This window comes from Dryobates pubescens, chromosome Z (genome assembly GCF_014839835.1).
Source record: "Dryobates pubescens isolate bDryPub1 chromosome Z, bDryPub1.pri, whole genome shotgun sequence".
Lineage (NCBI taxonomy): Eukaryota > Metazoa > Chordata > Aves > Piciformes > Picidae > Dryobates > Dryobates pubescens.
In genome coordinates this window covers 28,637,840-28,656,688 of record NC_071657.1, presented here as the reverse complement: position 1 = coordinate 28,656,688, position 18,849 = coordinate 28,637,840, and the positions used below count along the sequence as shown (strand labels likewise).

The window sequence follows — 18,849 nt, the reverse complement described above, 5'->3', positions numbered from 1 at the left end:
CATTGGAATGGGCTGCCCAGGGAGGTGGTGGAGTCGCCGTCCCTGGAGGTGTTCAAGGGGAGACTGGATGTGGCACTTGGTGCCATGGTCTAGTCGTGAGGTCTGTTGGGACAGGTTGGACTTGATGATCCTTGGGGTCTCTTCCAACCTTAGTTATACTGTGATACTGTGACACTGGGAATGTACGGTATTATTAAGCACTTCTGGGTAGTACCTGAATAGTTACCATTTGTATTTGAGTAAGTGATGTACTGGTAGTTTCAAACGAATGTGTCCAATGATAGGATGAGCCACAGTTTTTGAAAGAGGCATGATTCCAAAATGGCACATGCAGGAGTGTCACTACTACCAAAAAGCGCAAATGCAAGTGGCATGTGAGCGTGCCTAGTCTAACTATGCATTGGATCACAGCTGCATAGTTAGTGCCTGTGCATTTAGAAAAGTAGGTCTGGCATGCACTATGTGGATATCTGTTCAAAAGCAAGAAGATGGATCATTGCAAGCAGTTTGGGCTGGGTGCTCCTGCTGCTTCCATACGGGGTACATTTCCAGTGGGTGGACACAGGAAGCTGCATATTTCATTCCCATAATGTCCTGCTCCCTATAAATCCATCTGCAAGGTCTCACACTTCCTCTTTCTTCCCTCACTGTTCCTGTGGGAGATGCTCCCTATCTGGTAATGGAAGGGGAGTTACCTCAGGGCCTCTTAGGTCTGGCCAGGCCTAATGCCAAGAGGAGAAGGGGGAAGGGCAATCTCAGATCTGGCCAGCCGAGATTAACCTAACAGTGGAGGGGGGGAAGAAAGAGCCCTGGGGGTTTTGGGTGTACCCTCAGGTGGGGAAAAGGGAGTGCTGGGAAGCTTCTGGGTATGCTTTGGGATCTCCTTTGTCACTGCACTTGTAGTTTCTCTGAAAACCACTCACTGCTTTTCCATTTAAACTTTCCATCACTTCTGCAATCTGTTTGTCTGTGTCTCATTTTTTTCTGCTCTGGTGGAAGGCAAGGGAGGATCTGCCTTCAAACTGGGATATTTGCTTGCTGTTCTTATTGTCTGCTCGTGCAGTTGTTAAAAATATGACTTTTTTAAGGATAAAAAAAAAAATCAGCTAATTTGTAAGCTGATTTCTTTCCAAGAAATTGCACTTCTAAAATTTATTTCTGTGTTTTGCCAATTATGTAGGATTTGGCAAATATGCAGCACAGCAATAGCATGCTGTATGTAACTAATTTAGCAAAGAAAAGTTAAATTCACTGAAGCCACTGTGAAATGCTTTTATATTTACATTTTACAAATGTAAATATAAAATTTATATAATCGCCTAACAATATCTGTATGGGTCACACTATTTTACACTCCAAACCATTTAAAGCTTTTTAACTCTCAAAAGTCCTACTAACTAAACTAATTAATTTGTATCCCAAATGTCATTAAGAATGTATTCCAGTCTTTAGATTAGAACTTTCAAGCCTAAGGCTTGCTTGTTTTTAAAACAGTAGACACAATATTGCTCCTCTCCCTTTTCTCCTCTGTATCCATTCTGTATTTTTGTTTCCAGTTTCAAACAGTGTTCTCACATTGATTCGTCATTTCCAACTGTATATAAACACCAAGACAAGGAGGGTCTAATCCATGATTAAATCTTTGAGAGCTACTGGAGCACAATGCCTACTACCTTTAAAGAAACTGCTGCACCATGACCACAACCATGTATCACATAGATCCATAAGCAGAACCTTCCACACTCAGGAATTCCATCTTGAGGCAAGGCAGAACGAAAACTGCAAGGACAGGAGTGAAGAAGGAGGTCCTGCTGCTTTTCAGTAAAGTTCAGCCCAAAACTTTGCCATTGTCACCTTCTAAAGACGCTTTAATGCTACATTTCATAGAATCATAGAATGGTTTGGGTTCAAAGGGACCTTAAAGGTCATCTAGATCCAATCCCCCTGCAGGAGGGGCAGGGACGCCTTCCACTAGATCTGGTTACTCAAGGCCCTAATCAAACTGGCCTTGAACACCTCCTGGGAGGGGGCATCCACAGCTTCCTGGGGCAACCTGTTCCAGCATCTCACTGCACCCACTTTAAAGAATTTCTTCCTAATAGTCTAAATCTATGCTATTCCAGTTTAAAGCTATTCCTTCTCATTCTATCACAGCAAGCCTTTGTAAAAAGTCCATTCCCAGCTTTCTTGCAGGTCCCCTTCAGGCACTGGAATGCCACTGTAAGGTCTCTCCAGAGCCTTCTCCAGGCTCAACAGCCCCAACTCTTGCAACCTGTCCCCACAGGGGAGGTGCTTCAGCCCTCTGATCATCTTCAGGGCCCTCCTCTGGACTTGGTCCAGCAGTTTGACATCCTTCTTGTGTTAGGGGCCCCAGAACTGGACACAGTACCACAGATGGGGTCTAACAAAAGCAGAGCAGAGGGAGAGAATCATGTCCCTTGACCTGCTGGTCACACTTCTTTTGAATCAGCCCAGCAAACAGTGGCCTTCTGGGCTGCAAGCACATGTTGCTAGCTCCTAAATTTTTCATCAGCTGACACCCTCAAGTCCCTCTTGAGACTGCTCTCAAGCCATTTTCCACCCAGACTATATCTGTGCTTGGGATTGCCCTGATGCATGTGCAGGGCCTTTCACTTGGCCTTGTTGAACTTCATGAGGCTGGCATGGGCCCATTTCTCAAGCCTGCTCAGATCTCTCTGGATGGCATCTCTTCCCTCCAGCTTGTCAGCTGGACCACACAGCTTGATGAAGATGCACTCAATTCCACTGTCCATGTCACCAACAAAGATGTTAAACAATTGTGGTCCTGGTACCAACTCCTGAGGGATGCCAATTTTCACAGGTCTCCTTTCAGACACTGAGCCACTGAATGCAACTGAGTGTGACCATCCAGCCATTTCCTCATCTGTGAAGTAGTCTGCCCCTCAAGGCCATACTTGTCTGAATTGGAGATCAGGATCAAACAGCAAGACAGCACCAAACACTTTACAGAGGTCCAGGTAGACAACATCAGCTGCTCTTCCCTTATCTGCAAGCGCTGTAACTCCATCATAAAAAGCCACCAAATCTGTCAGGCATGATTTGCCCTTGGTGAAGCCATGTTGGTTACTACCAGTCACCTCTAGTCTATTTTCTGTATGCCTTAGCAAAGCTGCCATCAGGATCTGATCCATGTTCTTGCCAGGCACAGAGGTGCGAGTGGCTGGCCTATAGTTACCAGAGTCTTCTTTCTTTCCCTTTTTGAAGATGGAGGTTATGTTTCCCCTTCTCCAGTCAGACGGAACCTCACCAGGCTGGTTTTTCTAGTTGGCTTCATACTTTTCACTCAGCACTTCATTGGGACAGTAAAGCTAAAATGAATCATTTCCTACTGGCCTTTCCATTAAAGACTTCTTATAGTACTTCTTCATTCACAGACTTTTAGGAAAGGAAATATACTATGTTAGCCTTTGGAAAACTGAAAAACACAAAGCAAAACAAAACACATAATTCCCCCCTCCCCCCAACAAACAAAAAACCCCACACAAAACCAAACAAAGCTTTAAGCTGGCATGTGAATTACCAACATAAACTGCAATGACTACAAGGATTTAAAGAAAAGTGCCTTCTGTTCTCCACAAGGTGACAGGTAAGGCTGACTTTGGGAGATTAAGCCCCAGTGCTATCATGAACCTTGATATCATTCTCAGCATTCCATCAACAGCATTTAAAAGAAATTTCCACACACATATTATTGTTCTCTATTCAAATACAACATTTAACATTTTCTACACCAGAATGACAAAACGACGTTAATGAGAAAATAACTCTGTAATTTTTCTCTATTCAAATACAACATTTAACATTTTCTACACCAGAATGACAAAACAATGTTAATGAGAAAATAACTCTGTAACACAGCCTTTTCAGAGAGCTAATTGGTCTGAGAAAGTATCCATTTTAACTGACCTATGCCTATATGACCTGTCATTCCTTCCCCCCACCACCTCAGGAACAAACATGCCTCTTTAGAGAGGAACAGGAGCTTTATTTTTTCCAGAAACACCTAATTATAACTCTTTGCTATATGCTACTTTTCGTCAAAAGTTCTTACAGTAGAAAATACTGACCCTGTTTGAGAGATTATTTTACAAGATATCATTTGTATTATTATGTGTAGAACTACCTTAAAAACTTCCTTATATGCACAGAGAAAGGTTTAGGGAATTAAGTATTACCAACACAAAAGAAAAATGCTCATTTAGTCACCGTTGCACAAGGTATGATCTACCAATGCAAAATAAACCCCATGAACCCAGATTTTCAATGCAGTGACCTGATACTCTTCATCTATTCCATGTACTTCATAGAACAGATATGACACAATGACTGCTTCTACTCATTGGCCTGCTGAGCTACACTTGGCCTGGAGAATTAAAACTGAAGAATTCATTATCTACCAAGACCTGAAGTTATGAAAGCCTGACAAAGTACTTCATCTAAGAAACACACAACTGCAGAGTGTTTAAATTAAAGGCAATTTATAACAAGTGAAATCCAGGTTTTGAAAAATTAAAAGGAATAAAAATACAGAAGACAAAGTAAGTAGAAGAGACACAGCAAAACAGAGATGCCTTGAATTCTTACTAGATTGTACTGAGGTCTTGATCAGGTAGCTTTTCCACAGAACAGCATGGAGATTACAGATAGACATGTAAGTGCTTTTAAGGTTAGAAACTTAGAATAGAATAGAATAGAATAGACCAGGTTGGAAGAGACCTTCAAGATCATTGCGTCCAACCCATCAACCAATCCAACCCACCTAAACAACTAAACCATGGCACCAAGCACCCCATCAAGTCTCCTCCTGAACACCTCCAATGATGGTGACTCCACCACTTCCCCAGGCAGCCCATTCCAATGGGCAATCACTCTCTCTGTATAGAATTTCTTCCTAACATACAGCCCAAACCTCCCCTGGCACAGCCTGAGACTGTGTCCTCTTGTTCTGGTGCTGGCTGCCTGGGAGAAGAGACCAACATCCGCTTGTCTACAACCTCCCTTCAGGTAGTTGCAGAGAGCAAAAAGGTCACCCCTGAGTCTCCTCCTCTCCAGGCTAAGCAACCCCAGCTCCCTCAGCCTCTCCTCATAGGGCTTGTGTTCCATTCTTTAAAAGATTCCCATGTTTACTAAGCTGTATTTCTAATTATAAAATTATTTAAAATAATACAGTTCACCTTCTTGAAGTTGGACTGGTTCTGCTGAATTTTCACCACTTGTCAACACAACAAAGCCTTCAGCTGTTCGGACTGATGCTTGCCATGTTGACAAGGCAATGGGTGGTTCTTGGCATGGGAAAAGGGCTCTGTTGTTTATTGGTGATCCCATTGTATAGACACATGGCCTGGATGGAAGGAAAAGAGATCAAAGCTGCAGTTAAAATAAGATAGACTTAATCAAGATTTCTGTCAAAAGCAAAATTACTGTTGCACTTTTTAACCTTGGCTGTGTAGGTTTCAAACCTGCATGGCATGAACAATCAATGTACAATCTAAAACATGGAAGACAGGTTGAAGAAAAGCAAGATTACTCCAGTATTCTACTTATAAACTAGAAAAGAGTAATTCTAGTAATTCTCGTCTCCTGTTTCTGCATACAATTGCTGTCAGCTGCTGAGCCCACAGGCTGAAGATGGCTTCTGACTGTCTTCTCAAGATGCCACTGTGGGGCTTTACCAACACTGATGGCACCTTCATGTTGTCTCAGGCTGCGTCAGGGGAGGTTTAGGCTGGAGGTTAGGAGGAAGTTTTACACAGAGAGAGTGATTGCCCACTGGAATGGGCTGCCTGAGGAGGTGGTGGGGTCGCCGACGCTGGGGGTGTTCAGGGCGAGGCTTGACAGGATGCTTGGTTGTATGGTTTAGTTGATTAGGTGGTGTCGGATGATAGGTTGGACATGATGATCTCGAAGGTCTCTTCCAACCTGGTTAATTCTATTCTATTCTATTCTATTCTATTCTATTCTATTCTATTCTATTCTATTCTATTCTATTCTATTCTATTCTATTGTCATCACAGTAGTGCTCTCATTATCATTAACCCCATCTCCCTACAGCTGGGATGCTCATCTAAAATCAGAACAGCAGATCTAGCCTTCAGTCTTCTTAGTCCAAGCCTCAATAAATTTTGACTTTTTTTTACACCACTTCTTTTAGTAAGGTAGTGTATGCCAATTCACCTGCTGTCTGGAATTTCAACCACAGGGCACACTATGAGCAGAAAGCACTTCTTCCCTGACAGCCTTAGTTTTCATGTCACTTTTCACAAAGCAATCTTCCCTGAAGCATTGCTCTTGTAGTTTCTCTAACCCTCCATAAGGCAGCCTCTTCATCTACTGCCCCTATCCATTTTCAGCTGCAGTATTTCCTGTCAGTCCATTTTATATTAACAGTTTAGCCACAGCTGAGAAGGTAACAAGGCCTTTCATTAACTCATTCTAGCTTGATATTGCTGGTGCACAGATGTAATCATTCTTGTTTTACTTCTGTTGCATGTTGCCATTTTACTGTAATCCTAGTATTTTGAAATACCACCCCTTAGCTTAAACAAGCTAAGTTTTCTAATATAAGCTATATAAAACAAAGACTCAGTAGGTTTCTATAGAAAGAAAATCTTGCAGGAATCACTTCACAGAAAAGTTTTTAAAAGGCTATAATATTTAAAACCAATACTCTGGAAGCACAACACATTATTTTACGAATGCCTGACACAGAAATGTTCTGATCAGTATCTTTCATAACTTGAGTTTTAAAATAATCAAAATAATCAAAATAGTGTTGCAGTTTGGGCTGGGTGCTATGTGAGGTGCTTCCTGTGTCCAGAGGTCCAGCCCAGTGGGTGGACACAGGAAACTGGATATTTCCTACCATAATTCTCTGCACCACTATAAAATCCATGGCAGGGTCTGGCACTTCCTCTTTCCTTCCTCTCCGCCACCCAGTAACTGGGGGAGATGTCTCCCAGCCACGGGCCTGGCTAGGCCCAAGGCCACGGGGGGATGGGCAGTCTCAGATCTGGCCAGCTGAGACTAGCCTAGCGGGGGGGGGAAGGAAGAGCCCTGGGGGTCTTGGGTGCACCCTCAGGTCGGGATGGGATGTTTCTGAGTCTGTTTTGGGGTTTCTCTTGTACTGTGCTTCTGGCTTTCTGTACACACTCACTGTTTCCTATCTAAACTTTCCATCACTTGTGCAATCCATTTGTCTGAGTCATTATTTCTGCCCATGGTGGGGAGGGGGTTTGCCCCTACCCACTACATTTGGAAAGTAGGTTATGGCTGAGATCTGAGCACCTCATTCACTTCCCCCCCAAACAAGTTCCTCCATTCAGGTTATAACGTCCCAAATATCAACTCCAAAGTACACAGAGGGAAAGAACTTGAGAGACACTCCGCAATGAGGACACGCTGAGGACAGCCTGAGGATAGCCTAAAGAGAAGACTCCAGAGGGACCTTACAGCTGCTTTCCAATATCTGAAGGGATCCTACAGGATGGCTGGAGGTGGACTTTTCACAACAGTTTCTAGCAATAGGGCAAGGGAGAATGGTTTTAAGCTGAGGGAGAGTATGTTCAGACTGGATATTAGGAAAAAATTCTTCAGTATGAGTGTGATGGGACTCTGGAATAGGCTGCCCAGGCAGAGTTGTGGATACATCTTCCCTGGAGGTGTTTAAGGCCAGGTTGGACAAGATCACCGAGTCTTGTTGAAAGGCGTCCCTGCCCATGACAGTGAGGTTGGGATAGATGGTCTCTAAGATCTGTGCTATCTGTGCTACTAGATCCAGTGCTGTCCGTGGAACAATTAAGTTATTTCAGTTTACCTAATGCAGGCCAGCTGATCTTTCAGTAAAACAGAAAAGAAAACTGCATTTTCAACAGGTCTATTGCTAATGCAAACAAACAGAAAAATAAAATAATCTGGCTCCCCCTGCCATGTATCAGAATTAATAGAGTATGACAGAGACACAGAAGCTCAACAGACAACTGTAGCAGCAAGGAAGTCAACTAGTTATTTTTTACCCAGTGAAACACAATGAACAGACCACTGATCTGTATACAATTTTTAACTAGCTTCTGAAACTGAATCTGTAACTGACTCTGATACATTAATTAGTTTTTATCCCACCAAAAAGAAACAGTGCACATCTGCTAGAAGGTTCTGCTTCCTCTTTATAATGCTTTCTAAGAGTTATTAGACATATTATTTAACCTAAAACATATATGTGTGGGGAAGGGATGGGGAGGGAAAGGATGGTCCCACATTGATGAAAACTTTATCAAAATACACAAGATTATAAAAAGAGATTCTAGTAGAGTTTACAGCAATGAGAAGAAAAGAGGGGTTAATAACTGATAAATACGTATTTTGTCAAAGATTTACTGCGCGTTTGTGAAGGCTGTTTTGCTAGGTGCCTTTGGAACATCCCAGTCCTGAGAGCAATAAAGGAGATTTTCAAGTCCTGAAGAAATCTTAGAGGGAAATGCCATGATGACTGAGAAAACAGGCATGCAGATGCACAGCGTCACTAAACAAAATGTGGCAATGCTGTGTCAAATACGACGCAAACCTAACACACAAGAGACACTCACAAGACCATTAATGCTGTCTTGCTCTCAGAGCCCACTTTCCTAGTGCTGGCCATAAAGTGTTTTACAAATTATGTCAATACCATTTTACACATGGGGAATACGAAACACAGTGAATGCATTTGCTTAGTGCTGCTGTTCAAGCTTGGCCTACAGACTTTGCATCATAATACATACTACATAACCAACTTTTTTTCATAAAGCATTTTAATCCTAAAATAAGACCACATAAAAAGGGTTCTAGAACAGTGGAGAAAGACTAATCAAGCACATAATCTTTTCTTCAAAACTAAGACAATTCTACTCCTCACACTTTTAAATGCCATTTCTGTCCAAATATACTTATTAGCTTCATTATTTCAAACCAAATGTACTCAACTATATAAAAGTAATTAGTAATAGTAATGAAACACACAAGTTCTATATTTTGAGAAGAAACTATCAGGACAACAATTATACTAGCTTTTAATTAGATAGTCATACATTTGTTGCAAGTTCACCTGAAAGCTAAACTGTCAGCAAGCCATCAACTGAGATATCAGCTAGCATTGAACAGCCTTCGTTCTGCTTTAGAAAGGAATCTTTATAAGGTGAACTAATGATTTTTTCTTCATTTTTTTCTTTCAGTGGAATTTTTAATTTGTTTTCTTCTAACCCTAAAATATACCTCCAGAGATTTATTTCTTTTATGTTTTACTTTGCTAATTTTTTATATTTCATTTACAATAGTAATTTCTTTTTACACCATTGATAATAGTGCACTGTTACTTCAGGACACAGCATTCTTTATTCTGGGTCAAGCAGCACAACTTCAGCACTTAAGAAGGACATGAAACATAGTTGTTGTCCTCATATGGATGAGATTTTTCACCTGATACAGAAAAATTACATGCTAACCAAGGTACATCAAAGGATAGCAATGACAAATAATTATTTTTAGACTGCTTTTGTCAATTGATTTGTTCAGCAAGTGCTGAAGCGAGTGCAGAGGAGGGCAACAAAGCTGGTGAAGGGTCTGGAGAATAAATCTTATGAGGAGCGACTGAGGGAGCTGGGGCTGTTTAGTTTGGAAAAGAGGAGGCTGAAGGGAGACTTCATTGCTCTCTACAACTACCTGAAAGCACATTGTAGAGAGGTTGGTGATGGTCTCTTCTCACTGGTAATTAGTGATAGAACAAGAGGAATGGCCTTAAGCTATGACTGGGTAGGTTTAGTCTGGACATTAGGGAAAAACATTTTCACAGGCAGAGTGGTCAGGCATTGGAATGTGCTGCCCAGGGAGGTGGTTGAGTCACCAACCCTGGATGTGTTTAAAGGTCGTTTGGATGTGGTGCTCGGGGGGATATGGTTTAGGGGTGAACTTTGAAGAGTAGGGTTGTTGGTTGGATTTGGTGATCCTGAGGATCTCTTCTAACCTGAAAGTTTCTGTGATCCTGATTCTGTCGGGGTTTTGTTTGTTTATTTGTTTTGTGTGGTTTGTTGTTGTTGTCATTGTTTTTTAATCCCTACCAATGCTAGCAAGAAACTTCACAGTTCCTTTCCTTTTTTCCTATTATCTACCCTCTCCATCTTTCTTCATTCATTTTTAATGGTATGGCAGGTTTCAAATAATCTGCTTATATAACATATTGTTTACACCAGCCATGATCTTTGCCACCATTTTGGAAGGCATAAGGAAATTAAATACAGCAGAAGCAAGAAAAACAGACACCAGATGCTATCTCTCCAAATACTTGTTACATTGGTAAAACAAGCACCCACAAAACACAAAATATGCCATGGGTCATTCATTTGGCCAACTTTATGATTAGTAATTCCCAGTGATCAACAAGCCAGGCTAAAATCAAGCACTAGCTGTGGTCTTGTTTGGTTCTGCTCCTAGAGACTTGCAGCTGCCTGTTGTTCAGTAACATCTCTGAGCCAAGGATTCTGAGGAAGATTTGATCAAAGCAATTCTAACTCACCAGTATTCCATGTATCATAACATAACAAAACCAGTTCAAACCAGCTCTTGGCAGGTCTCCCTCTCCCATATATGAATAGCAATTACAATAACAAATTAACTTACTACCTTAAAGCTAATAATAAATGTTCAGTTGATATTCTGTTCTCCAAACAGGAATTTGCAGGTCTTCCTACAGATACCTACCCTCAAACACCTAAATAATATCGTAACTTGCTTTGATTAGTGCCTTTTTGAAGCTTTCTCAAGGAAAATGCCCAGTTCAGCAATTCTATCCCTTTCCTGTCTTTGAAAACTATTTCTTTAAGGGTTGTCTCCATGTAAGGTTGTCTCCATGTAAGGTGGCAACCTCCAACAACTGCAAGGCCACTCCCTGAAAAACACTGCAATTTGCAGCCGTTTCTTACTCTAAATTAGTGTCATTTCCACAAAGCACCACAAAGCCCTCTTTTTTTTGCAGACCTACTGCAAACATGTTCTAAGTATGGCCTAAAATGCCCAGGTATGTGAGTATGATTAAGGAATGGCTTGTAGCAAATAACTAGACAATATCCACTACAATCTTCTAGCTCACCACAGTCAAACACAATTCTTCGCTCTAAGGACACAAACAATTTTGCAACTTTGACCTGTGCAGGATATAAAACATAATAGAGTTAATTCTAAATCAAAACTTTGCTTTGTTTGGAAAGCAATTCCTCCATATATAAAATGGTAACATTGTGCTTCTCCAGAAGTCTCCAGATTAAAAAAAAAAAAAAAAAAAAAAAAAAAAAAACAACAACAAAACCCAAACAAACACAACAAACCAACAATTACTTAGTCCCTCCAAACTGTTCTGAAACTTAAGGAAATGGCACATACGAAAATGTATTAAACTCCCATTCCCATTTTTTAGTAAATGCCATTGTTGTGAGTGACATTAGAAGTATGGTGCTTATAACTACACAAAAAAAATTTTCTAGGTTATATTTCCATACACCGAACATTCATAAATGTGGTCAGATATGTAAGTGTGGTAGGTTTAGGCCATGCCTTTAAAAAAAATTCACAGATCTTGAAGAGAAAAGTGGTAAAGCATTAACAAATCACTATTGGGTGTAAAAAGGAAAATAATGATAATTTTAAACAATCCCATTGGAGAGATAAAGGACTTAAACTAGCTTGCAAAACAATCTATCTCTCTCTTCTCGCTTCCTTGGGCTGGGAGATACTAACTTGCTTCTGCTTGACCTTGGCTGCATTGTTCTGGCTAAATCTAACAAAATATCTCTCTGCTCCTTTCTCTTGCCCCTTTTGTGTACAGGGGCAAGAGGGTGCAGGGAGGGAGAAGCTATTAGCATCTCTCTTGGTTGTTGACCATGAGGGTCCTTGTGCTGTTAATTAATTGTAAGTACCTGTAAATATTGTGAATACTGTATATTTTGTACATATTAATTGCATTCCATTGTAGATTTTAGTTTTGCTTTAAATACACCTTTCACTTGCTTCCAACAGAGATGGTGTGGCAAATTTAACACTTAGTGGGGGGAATTTTCAATTCACCACAGTAGCATACTGGAAATTACCGATCACTGCTCAAGAATGTACTTCCAGCTTCAAGCTTCAACTAACATTCAGAAAACCTGTTTATACTTTTTCCACTGCTCTGAATATTTATTAAAAAAATCCAAGTTTCATTTAAGAAAATGTTGATTTCTTTTGAAGGGGAATATCAGCTATGAAACAGTTAAAAAAAAAAAAGTTTTGCTATGTGTATAGTTTTTATTTATTTATTCTATTTAGTTACTACATAACAGAGCCTGGTTGACTACAGTGTCAAAGACTATGACTTTGTAAGAGCTTATCTTCTGAAGCACCCAAATTTATGAATAGCTCTTGTCCTCAAAGAACAACCACAACTACTCTCTGCCAGCATGATTTGCATTTCAAAATACATGTGTCTTATGAAGAAACAGGCTCAAAACAATTGCTTTCCAAAAAAAAAGGTATAATATTTCTTTTTTATCATCAGATAAAAAGTAATGAGGAATTGTACCAGTCTCCATATCAGTGAGATCCAACCTGATGCAGACTCACAGAATCACAGAGTAGTAGGAGTGGGACAAGACCTCCAGAGATCTCCTAGCCCAACCTCCCTGCTAAAGCAGGTTTGCCTAGATCAGGTTGCACAGGAATGTGTCCAGGTGGGTTTTGAAAGTCTCCAGAGGAGACTCCACAGCCTCTCTGGGCAGCCTGTTCCAGTGCTCCATCACCCTCAAAGTAAAGAATTTTTTTCTTAAGTGAAACCTCCTGTGTTCGTACCTGTCGCTGGCCACCACTGAAGTGTCTATCCCCATTCTCTTAACACCTGTCCTTTATACACTCATAACCATCAAGATTTCCTCTCAGTAGTTTCTTCCCCAGCTCCAGTTCTCTCAGTATCTCTTCATATGAGAGACGCTCCAGACCCCTAATAATTTTTGTATTCCCTCCTTGGATTCTCTCCAGTAGTTCCCCATCTCTCTTGAACCCAAAACTGGAGCCCAAAACTGGACACACTACTTCAGGTGTAGCCTCACCAGGCGAAGTGGTGCACCCCAGAATACCATTGACCTTCTTGACCAGGAGGGAACATGGCTGGTCCACAGTGAACTTCTTGTCCACCAGGACTCCCAGAGTCCTTCTCTACAGAGCTGCCTTCCAGCAGGTTAATCCCTAGCTTGTACTGGTGAATGGAGTTATTCCTCCCCAGGCCCAGGACTTTACACTTGTTGAACTTTCTGAGGTTCCATTTTGACCAACTCTCCAGCCTGTCCAAGTTTCACGGAATGGCAGCACAGCCTTTTGGTGGGTCAGGTACTCCTCCCAGTTTTGTATCACTAACAAACCTGCTAAGAGCAGACTCCAGACACAGGTTCACAGATGACAACAGCATTGGCAGAATTTTTCCACTAGTTCCTTGCTATTTCTGCAGTAACATCAAATTATTTGAACAGGAATCAAGGTCTATTTTATTGCTACATTAGGTACCATCTCTGGATATTCTCTTAATCAATATCTCAGTTGCTTCAGCTGCACATTACAAAAAAGTAAAATTATTTATAACAAATGAAGAACCTTGGAGTTCAGTGACATCTGTGATACAGTTGAACACTGTACCTGAAAAGAAGCATTTCATTACATACGCTAGCAGTAGTGCTTCTACAACTTGTACATTTATTCTTGCTGCATTATGAAAGCATAATGGTAAAAATATTTCCTGAATCCTTTAAAAATACATTTATATTTTAATCTAAAAATAAGATATCATAAAGACAGTCAACCAAATAGGTATAAAATGTTTTTAAAAGGTAAAACATTTGAATTGGTCGAATAAATATCATGTTCATTTTTTTAAGGAGATAATTTCACATTTTCCAGTATTTCCCACTTTGGAAAATTAGTGGAGGCTTAATTCTCTAGAACATTTCCATAAAACTGCTCAATTGTGCTTTAATAGCTTCCAAAAATATACATTTTTTTCCATAGCAATCTCATAAAACTCCCCTTTATTGCACAGAATTTTCTCCTTTTCCATATATCTTGTCATCTAGGGATCAATCCAGATCCCTAGATGCATGTGCTTGACTGATTCACCTACCGATCTGTGCCTGCCAAGGTAAATAATGCACAGGTAGCTACATGATTAGCACTTAAAGATTTCAGTGTCATGGGATGTCTTTCATTGTTATGCACATCAAAGATACTCTTTCATTCCTAAACCCACAATGGAAATAAGTTCCATTCCAGTTGCTCTTTAATACCAATAAAACTTTTGCCTAATTTATGCTAGTAGTAGAAGTGGCAACAAGTAGGGCAGAAAAAAGTGGAAGGAATCTCCCATTAGAGGCGAATTTGCAAGGTGGTCAGCTAGAAAATTTCTCTCTTCAATTTTAACCTAGATGCATTTAATCTTCTTTTTCTTTTTTAAATTTTTTTTTTTAACAATAAAAAAGATTTAAGTCAGAATACACTGATAGTCATGTTAATTCCACACTGCCACATCCTTTGAAGAGTTAGGCATAGCTGCTTTTGACAGACTGTCAAAAAGTTTCTCCTTCCCAGTAATAAAAGATGTTCTATACATATTATTCCCTTCATAAAGTATTTATTATAGTGTCTGAAGTAAGTTTTAATCTTTTCCATAATGCTTTATAAGAATAATTGAAACAAAAGTATAACTTTGTCCAAATTGCTGCATTGCCATCCTAGTTTGAACAAAGCAATATTTGAAAAACTGAAACAGAACTGCTCTTTGTCCATGACAAACATACTACCAAGATTATAAGCTTTCTTACAAAGTTTCTGTAAAACTTTCTTTCCCTATTTTACTTGTTTCATTATTAACCACTGTGGAAAGTTACCTTCCTGCTTTATGAACTAATATAGTGCTTATAACTTTTGAAGAGGGAAAAGAGTGTGTATAGATACATGCATACCCACATCTACTCATATAATAGTTTATTCCTCCAAACTGCCTCCTTTTCAGTAGTAACACTAAAAGGTATATTAAGAACCACCTATTCTAAGGCTAAAGAAAACCTTATTTGTTGATCATTAATATATTTTCTAGTATGAAAAGTCTAAGGAGAGAAATGCTCAGTTCCCCTACTGAAAGCTGAAACATGTTTTACTGTGTCAACATCAGGTTCGCACACACATAACTCAACTTGCCTAAACTCATCCCACAAAGCTTTGTTTTAAACTATTTTTTGTGTATTATAACACATCTTTGTTTAAACCACATAAAATTCAAATCTTTATACGATATTACATAGGTCATCTTTCAAAAGAATTTACTCATCTTTAATCTGAGTGGACACATAATGCTTGTATTTTGTTATTCACTTCACTTTTCTTTAGGGTTAGAACCATGGCTTGATCCTGCCCTGGCATGAGGCTTGGACTAATTGATCTTATGAGGTCACTTCCAACCCCTAATGTTCAGTGATTCTGTGTTACTCTGTGATAAAGGACTCCTGGTGCAACTTGAAGCCATTTCCTCTTGTTCTATCACTAGTTACCTGGGGGAAAAAAACAATACCCACCTCAGTACAACCTCCTTTCAGGGAGTTGTAGAGACCAGTAAGATGTCCTCTCAGGTCCCTCTTCTCCAGACTAAACAATCCCAGTTCCCTCAGATGCTCCTTATAAGACTTGTTCTCCAGACCTTTCACCAGGTTTGTTGCCCCTCTCTGGTCAGGCACCATCACTTCAATGTCCTTGAAGTGACGGGCTCAAAACTGAACAGACTACTCAAAATGCAGCCTCACCAGTGCTGAGTACAGGGGCACAATCACTTCCCTACTCCTGCTGTCCACACAATTCCCAACACAGGTCAGGATGCTGTTGCCTTTCTCTGCCACCTCAGCACACTGATGACTCATATTCAGCCAGCTGTCTACCAGCACCTTCAGGTCCTTTTCTCCCATCTAGCTTTGCAGCCACTCTGCCTCTAGCCTGTAGCGTTGCATGGGGTTGTTGTGACCCAAGTGCAGAACCTGGCACTTGGCCTTGTTAAACCTCACGCAATTTGGCCTTGGCCAATCAATCCAGCCTGTACAGATCTTTTGCAGCACCTCCCTACCCTTAACAGATCAACACTCCACCCAATTTAGCGTCATCTGCAAAATTATTGAGGGTGCATTTAAGTCCCTCATCCAGATCAGTGATGAGAACTGACCCCATAACTGAGCCCTGAGGATCACCACTAGTGACCAGCCCTTCTAATTTTCTCCCTCCATAGCCTCATGACAACCTTATATTCCTCCCAAGTGGCCTGTCCCTTCTTCCAACAACCATAAACTCTTCCTGTCTCCCTAAACTGCAATCAAACCTCTCTATGCAGCCAGGCTGATCTTCCCCGCCAACTCATGGCCCATGGGGAATGGCCTGCTCCTGTGCCTTTAAGGGTTCCTTCTTGAACAGTGTCCAACCTTCTTGGACTCATTGGCCCTTCAGGACTGCCTCCCAAGTGACTCTCTTGACCAGTCTGCAAAACAGGCCTAAGTCTGCCTGCTGGAAGTCCAAGGTGACAAATGTACAATCCACTGTGTAAACCAAGAAGGAAAAAGAACACAAAGTATTAAAGTGAAAGTATCTTGCCAGGCACACCTTCTCTTCCCCTCAATGATAATTCCCTATTTCCTGAATATACTGTTCCAATACACAACAATTATTTTCTCCCACTCAGAACGAGCAAACACAATCACTTAGGCCTGAGGCCTGCAACTCCGTTGGGATTTCTTGAGCAGAGAGTTTATCTGTTCTGCAGGACAGCAACAGCATTCAAACCCAGGATGAAATTAAAACAACGGAAGAGAATGCTAAGCATCTTCATAGTTGCTCAGCATTACACAATTCTACTTCTTGCACCTGTGTTTAAATTTAATGTGTGTAAATTGTTCAGCTAATAGTTACATACCTGCCACTCTGGTCTGTAGTCCATGTAATAGATCTTCCCTCTGGTTTGGTTTTGTACCATATTCTTATTGCATGAGGAAAGTCTGTTGGAGTCTGAATTCCTGATTTCCATATCTCCAAGCTCCAGGCACCAGTAGTAAATAGAAGCTCTCCACAGCCTGGCGCCTGGCTGCAGCAACTAAAATAATGTAGCTGTTCCTTCCAGCGATCTGCAGGTAAAGTCACAAGTTCATGTACAATTTGATTCCTGAGATTTTCCAGCTCCTTTGAAGCACCAGTTAGATTGCCAAACTTTGTGAATTTTTCAATGCCTGACACAGCAGCAACATCTACTTCCTCAACCTTTACCACAGATAAATCACAGCAGTCCAAAATGAGCAGAAAATCCTTATTCCCATGATTTGCTATGTCACAGTTGTCCCTTGAACTAGAAATCGCAGAAGTCTGTTCCTTGTTGCTACGGTTACCTTTTTTATCAGAAGTATCTTCCCCACCTTTACCACAGACAGCAAACTCATTATATTTTGTTTTGGAAGAACAGCCACTCATATTTGTCACAGCAACGTGGCAGGGTTCAGATGTCCTCATTTTACAGGCTTCATCAAACTGTGACTGGCAGCCGTCATTGCCAGTACTGCTGGTGTTCCTGTTTTGGCTTCCAGTCTCAAAGAACAATACTATGCTGCCTTCAATAACTTTACTTTTAAAATCCACATCCAAGTCCAAGATGTAGTGCTTTACAAGCATGTAGCTGGTGTTGGCCATTAAGGGCAAGTCATCTTTCATGGGGTCTAGCTGTGTCTCCATGTTCCAGTCTATTGCGCAACAAAATTACAGAGCCATAGATAATTCTTAAATATGAGGTCTCCTCTACTTTTCACTTTCTAGAAAACAAACAAACAAGTCAAACAAAATAAATAGAAATCAGATAATTATTTCACAACTGTTTCTGAAAGGCACTAAATCTAAAAGCTATTTAAAGTTCAATTGCCTTTGTCAAAAACAGTACAGCCAAAGGGTGATTGTGTCTCCACAGAATGGCATCAACCTAGATTTGCTTCGGGATTTGCTGTCAAGAACCACTGGCTTCTTTTTTTTTTTTTTGGTCAGAGAAGATTCTCAAGGGACAATATTTAGAAAGTTTTCATAAAATGAAAGAAACAAACGTTAGGCCTCCTGTGGACTCTCTTCACCCACAATAATCCTTTAGAAAAGATGCATTGTTATACAACATTTATTTAAATCATTGTTTTCATGGTTCCTGCAATTATTTCAAATGCACTACCTCAAGACAGTGTCATTGTAAGTAATAAGAATAAACCTAACTCGCCTCATACGTATTCAAGTTTTAAAGTAATATTTTCATATACACAATGTGCTCCACAGATCAATATACTTTCCACATTACAGTTAAAGAAAATGAGACAGCATATTCAAAATATCACTTTGAGATTACTCATGAAGATTTTTACATCTTATTGTTAAATACTTAATGTGTATGATTATATCTTAACAGCTAGAAACACATTAACACTGTGGATAACAACACTTTACAGAAAACAAAATGTCATCTCACTGGAAAATACGTGAATATGTAAAAAAGCAAGAAAATATTAAGCTGCATTAACATTTGTTGCAATAACAAGTAGAAGTTCATCACAGAAGTTTAACTGTCATGCATTTTCTGCTTTGCCAGGACTGCTGAGATAAAGTTATGTACTTCTAGCTCACTGAAGTCCATCTACTTTCTAGACAAGTGGTAGAAATCAGAGGAGGAAGTAATGGTTAAGATGCGCAGTTCTCTCTCTACCAGTTCAGAGA

General features: G+C 40.3%; 1 protein-coding gene across 1 annotated transcript in view; it reads right to left on the bottom strand.

Annotated features, from left to right (window-relative positions):
• The window catches only part of AOPEP (aminopeptidase O (putative)), a 165,760-nt gene extending 147,869 nt beyond the window's left edge, over positions 1 to 17,891 (bottom strand). The window contains exons 1-2 of the mRNA XM_054178269.1: positions 17,030 to 17,891; positions 5,217 to 5,383 (exon numbers count right to left, since the gene is read on the bottom strand). Of these exons, the coding sequence (XP_054034244.1) occupies positions 5,217 to 5,383; positions 17,030 to 17,835 (973 nt within the window). The 5' untranslated portion in view covers positions 17,836 to 17,891. The remainder of the gene's footprint in view (positions 1 to 5,216; positions 5,384 to 17,029) is intronic.
• Between the last annotated feature and the right edge of the window lie 958 nt (positions 17,892 to 18,849).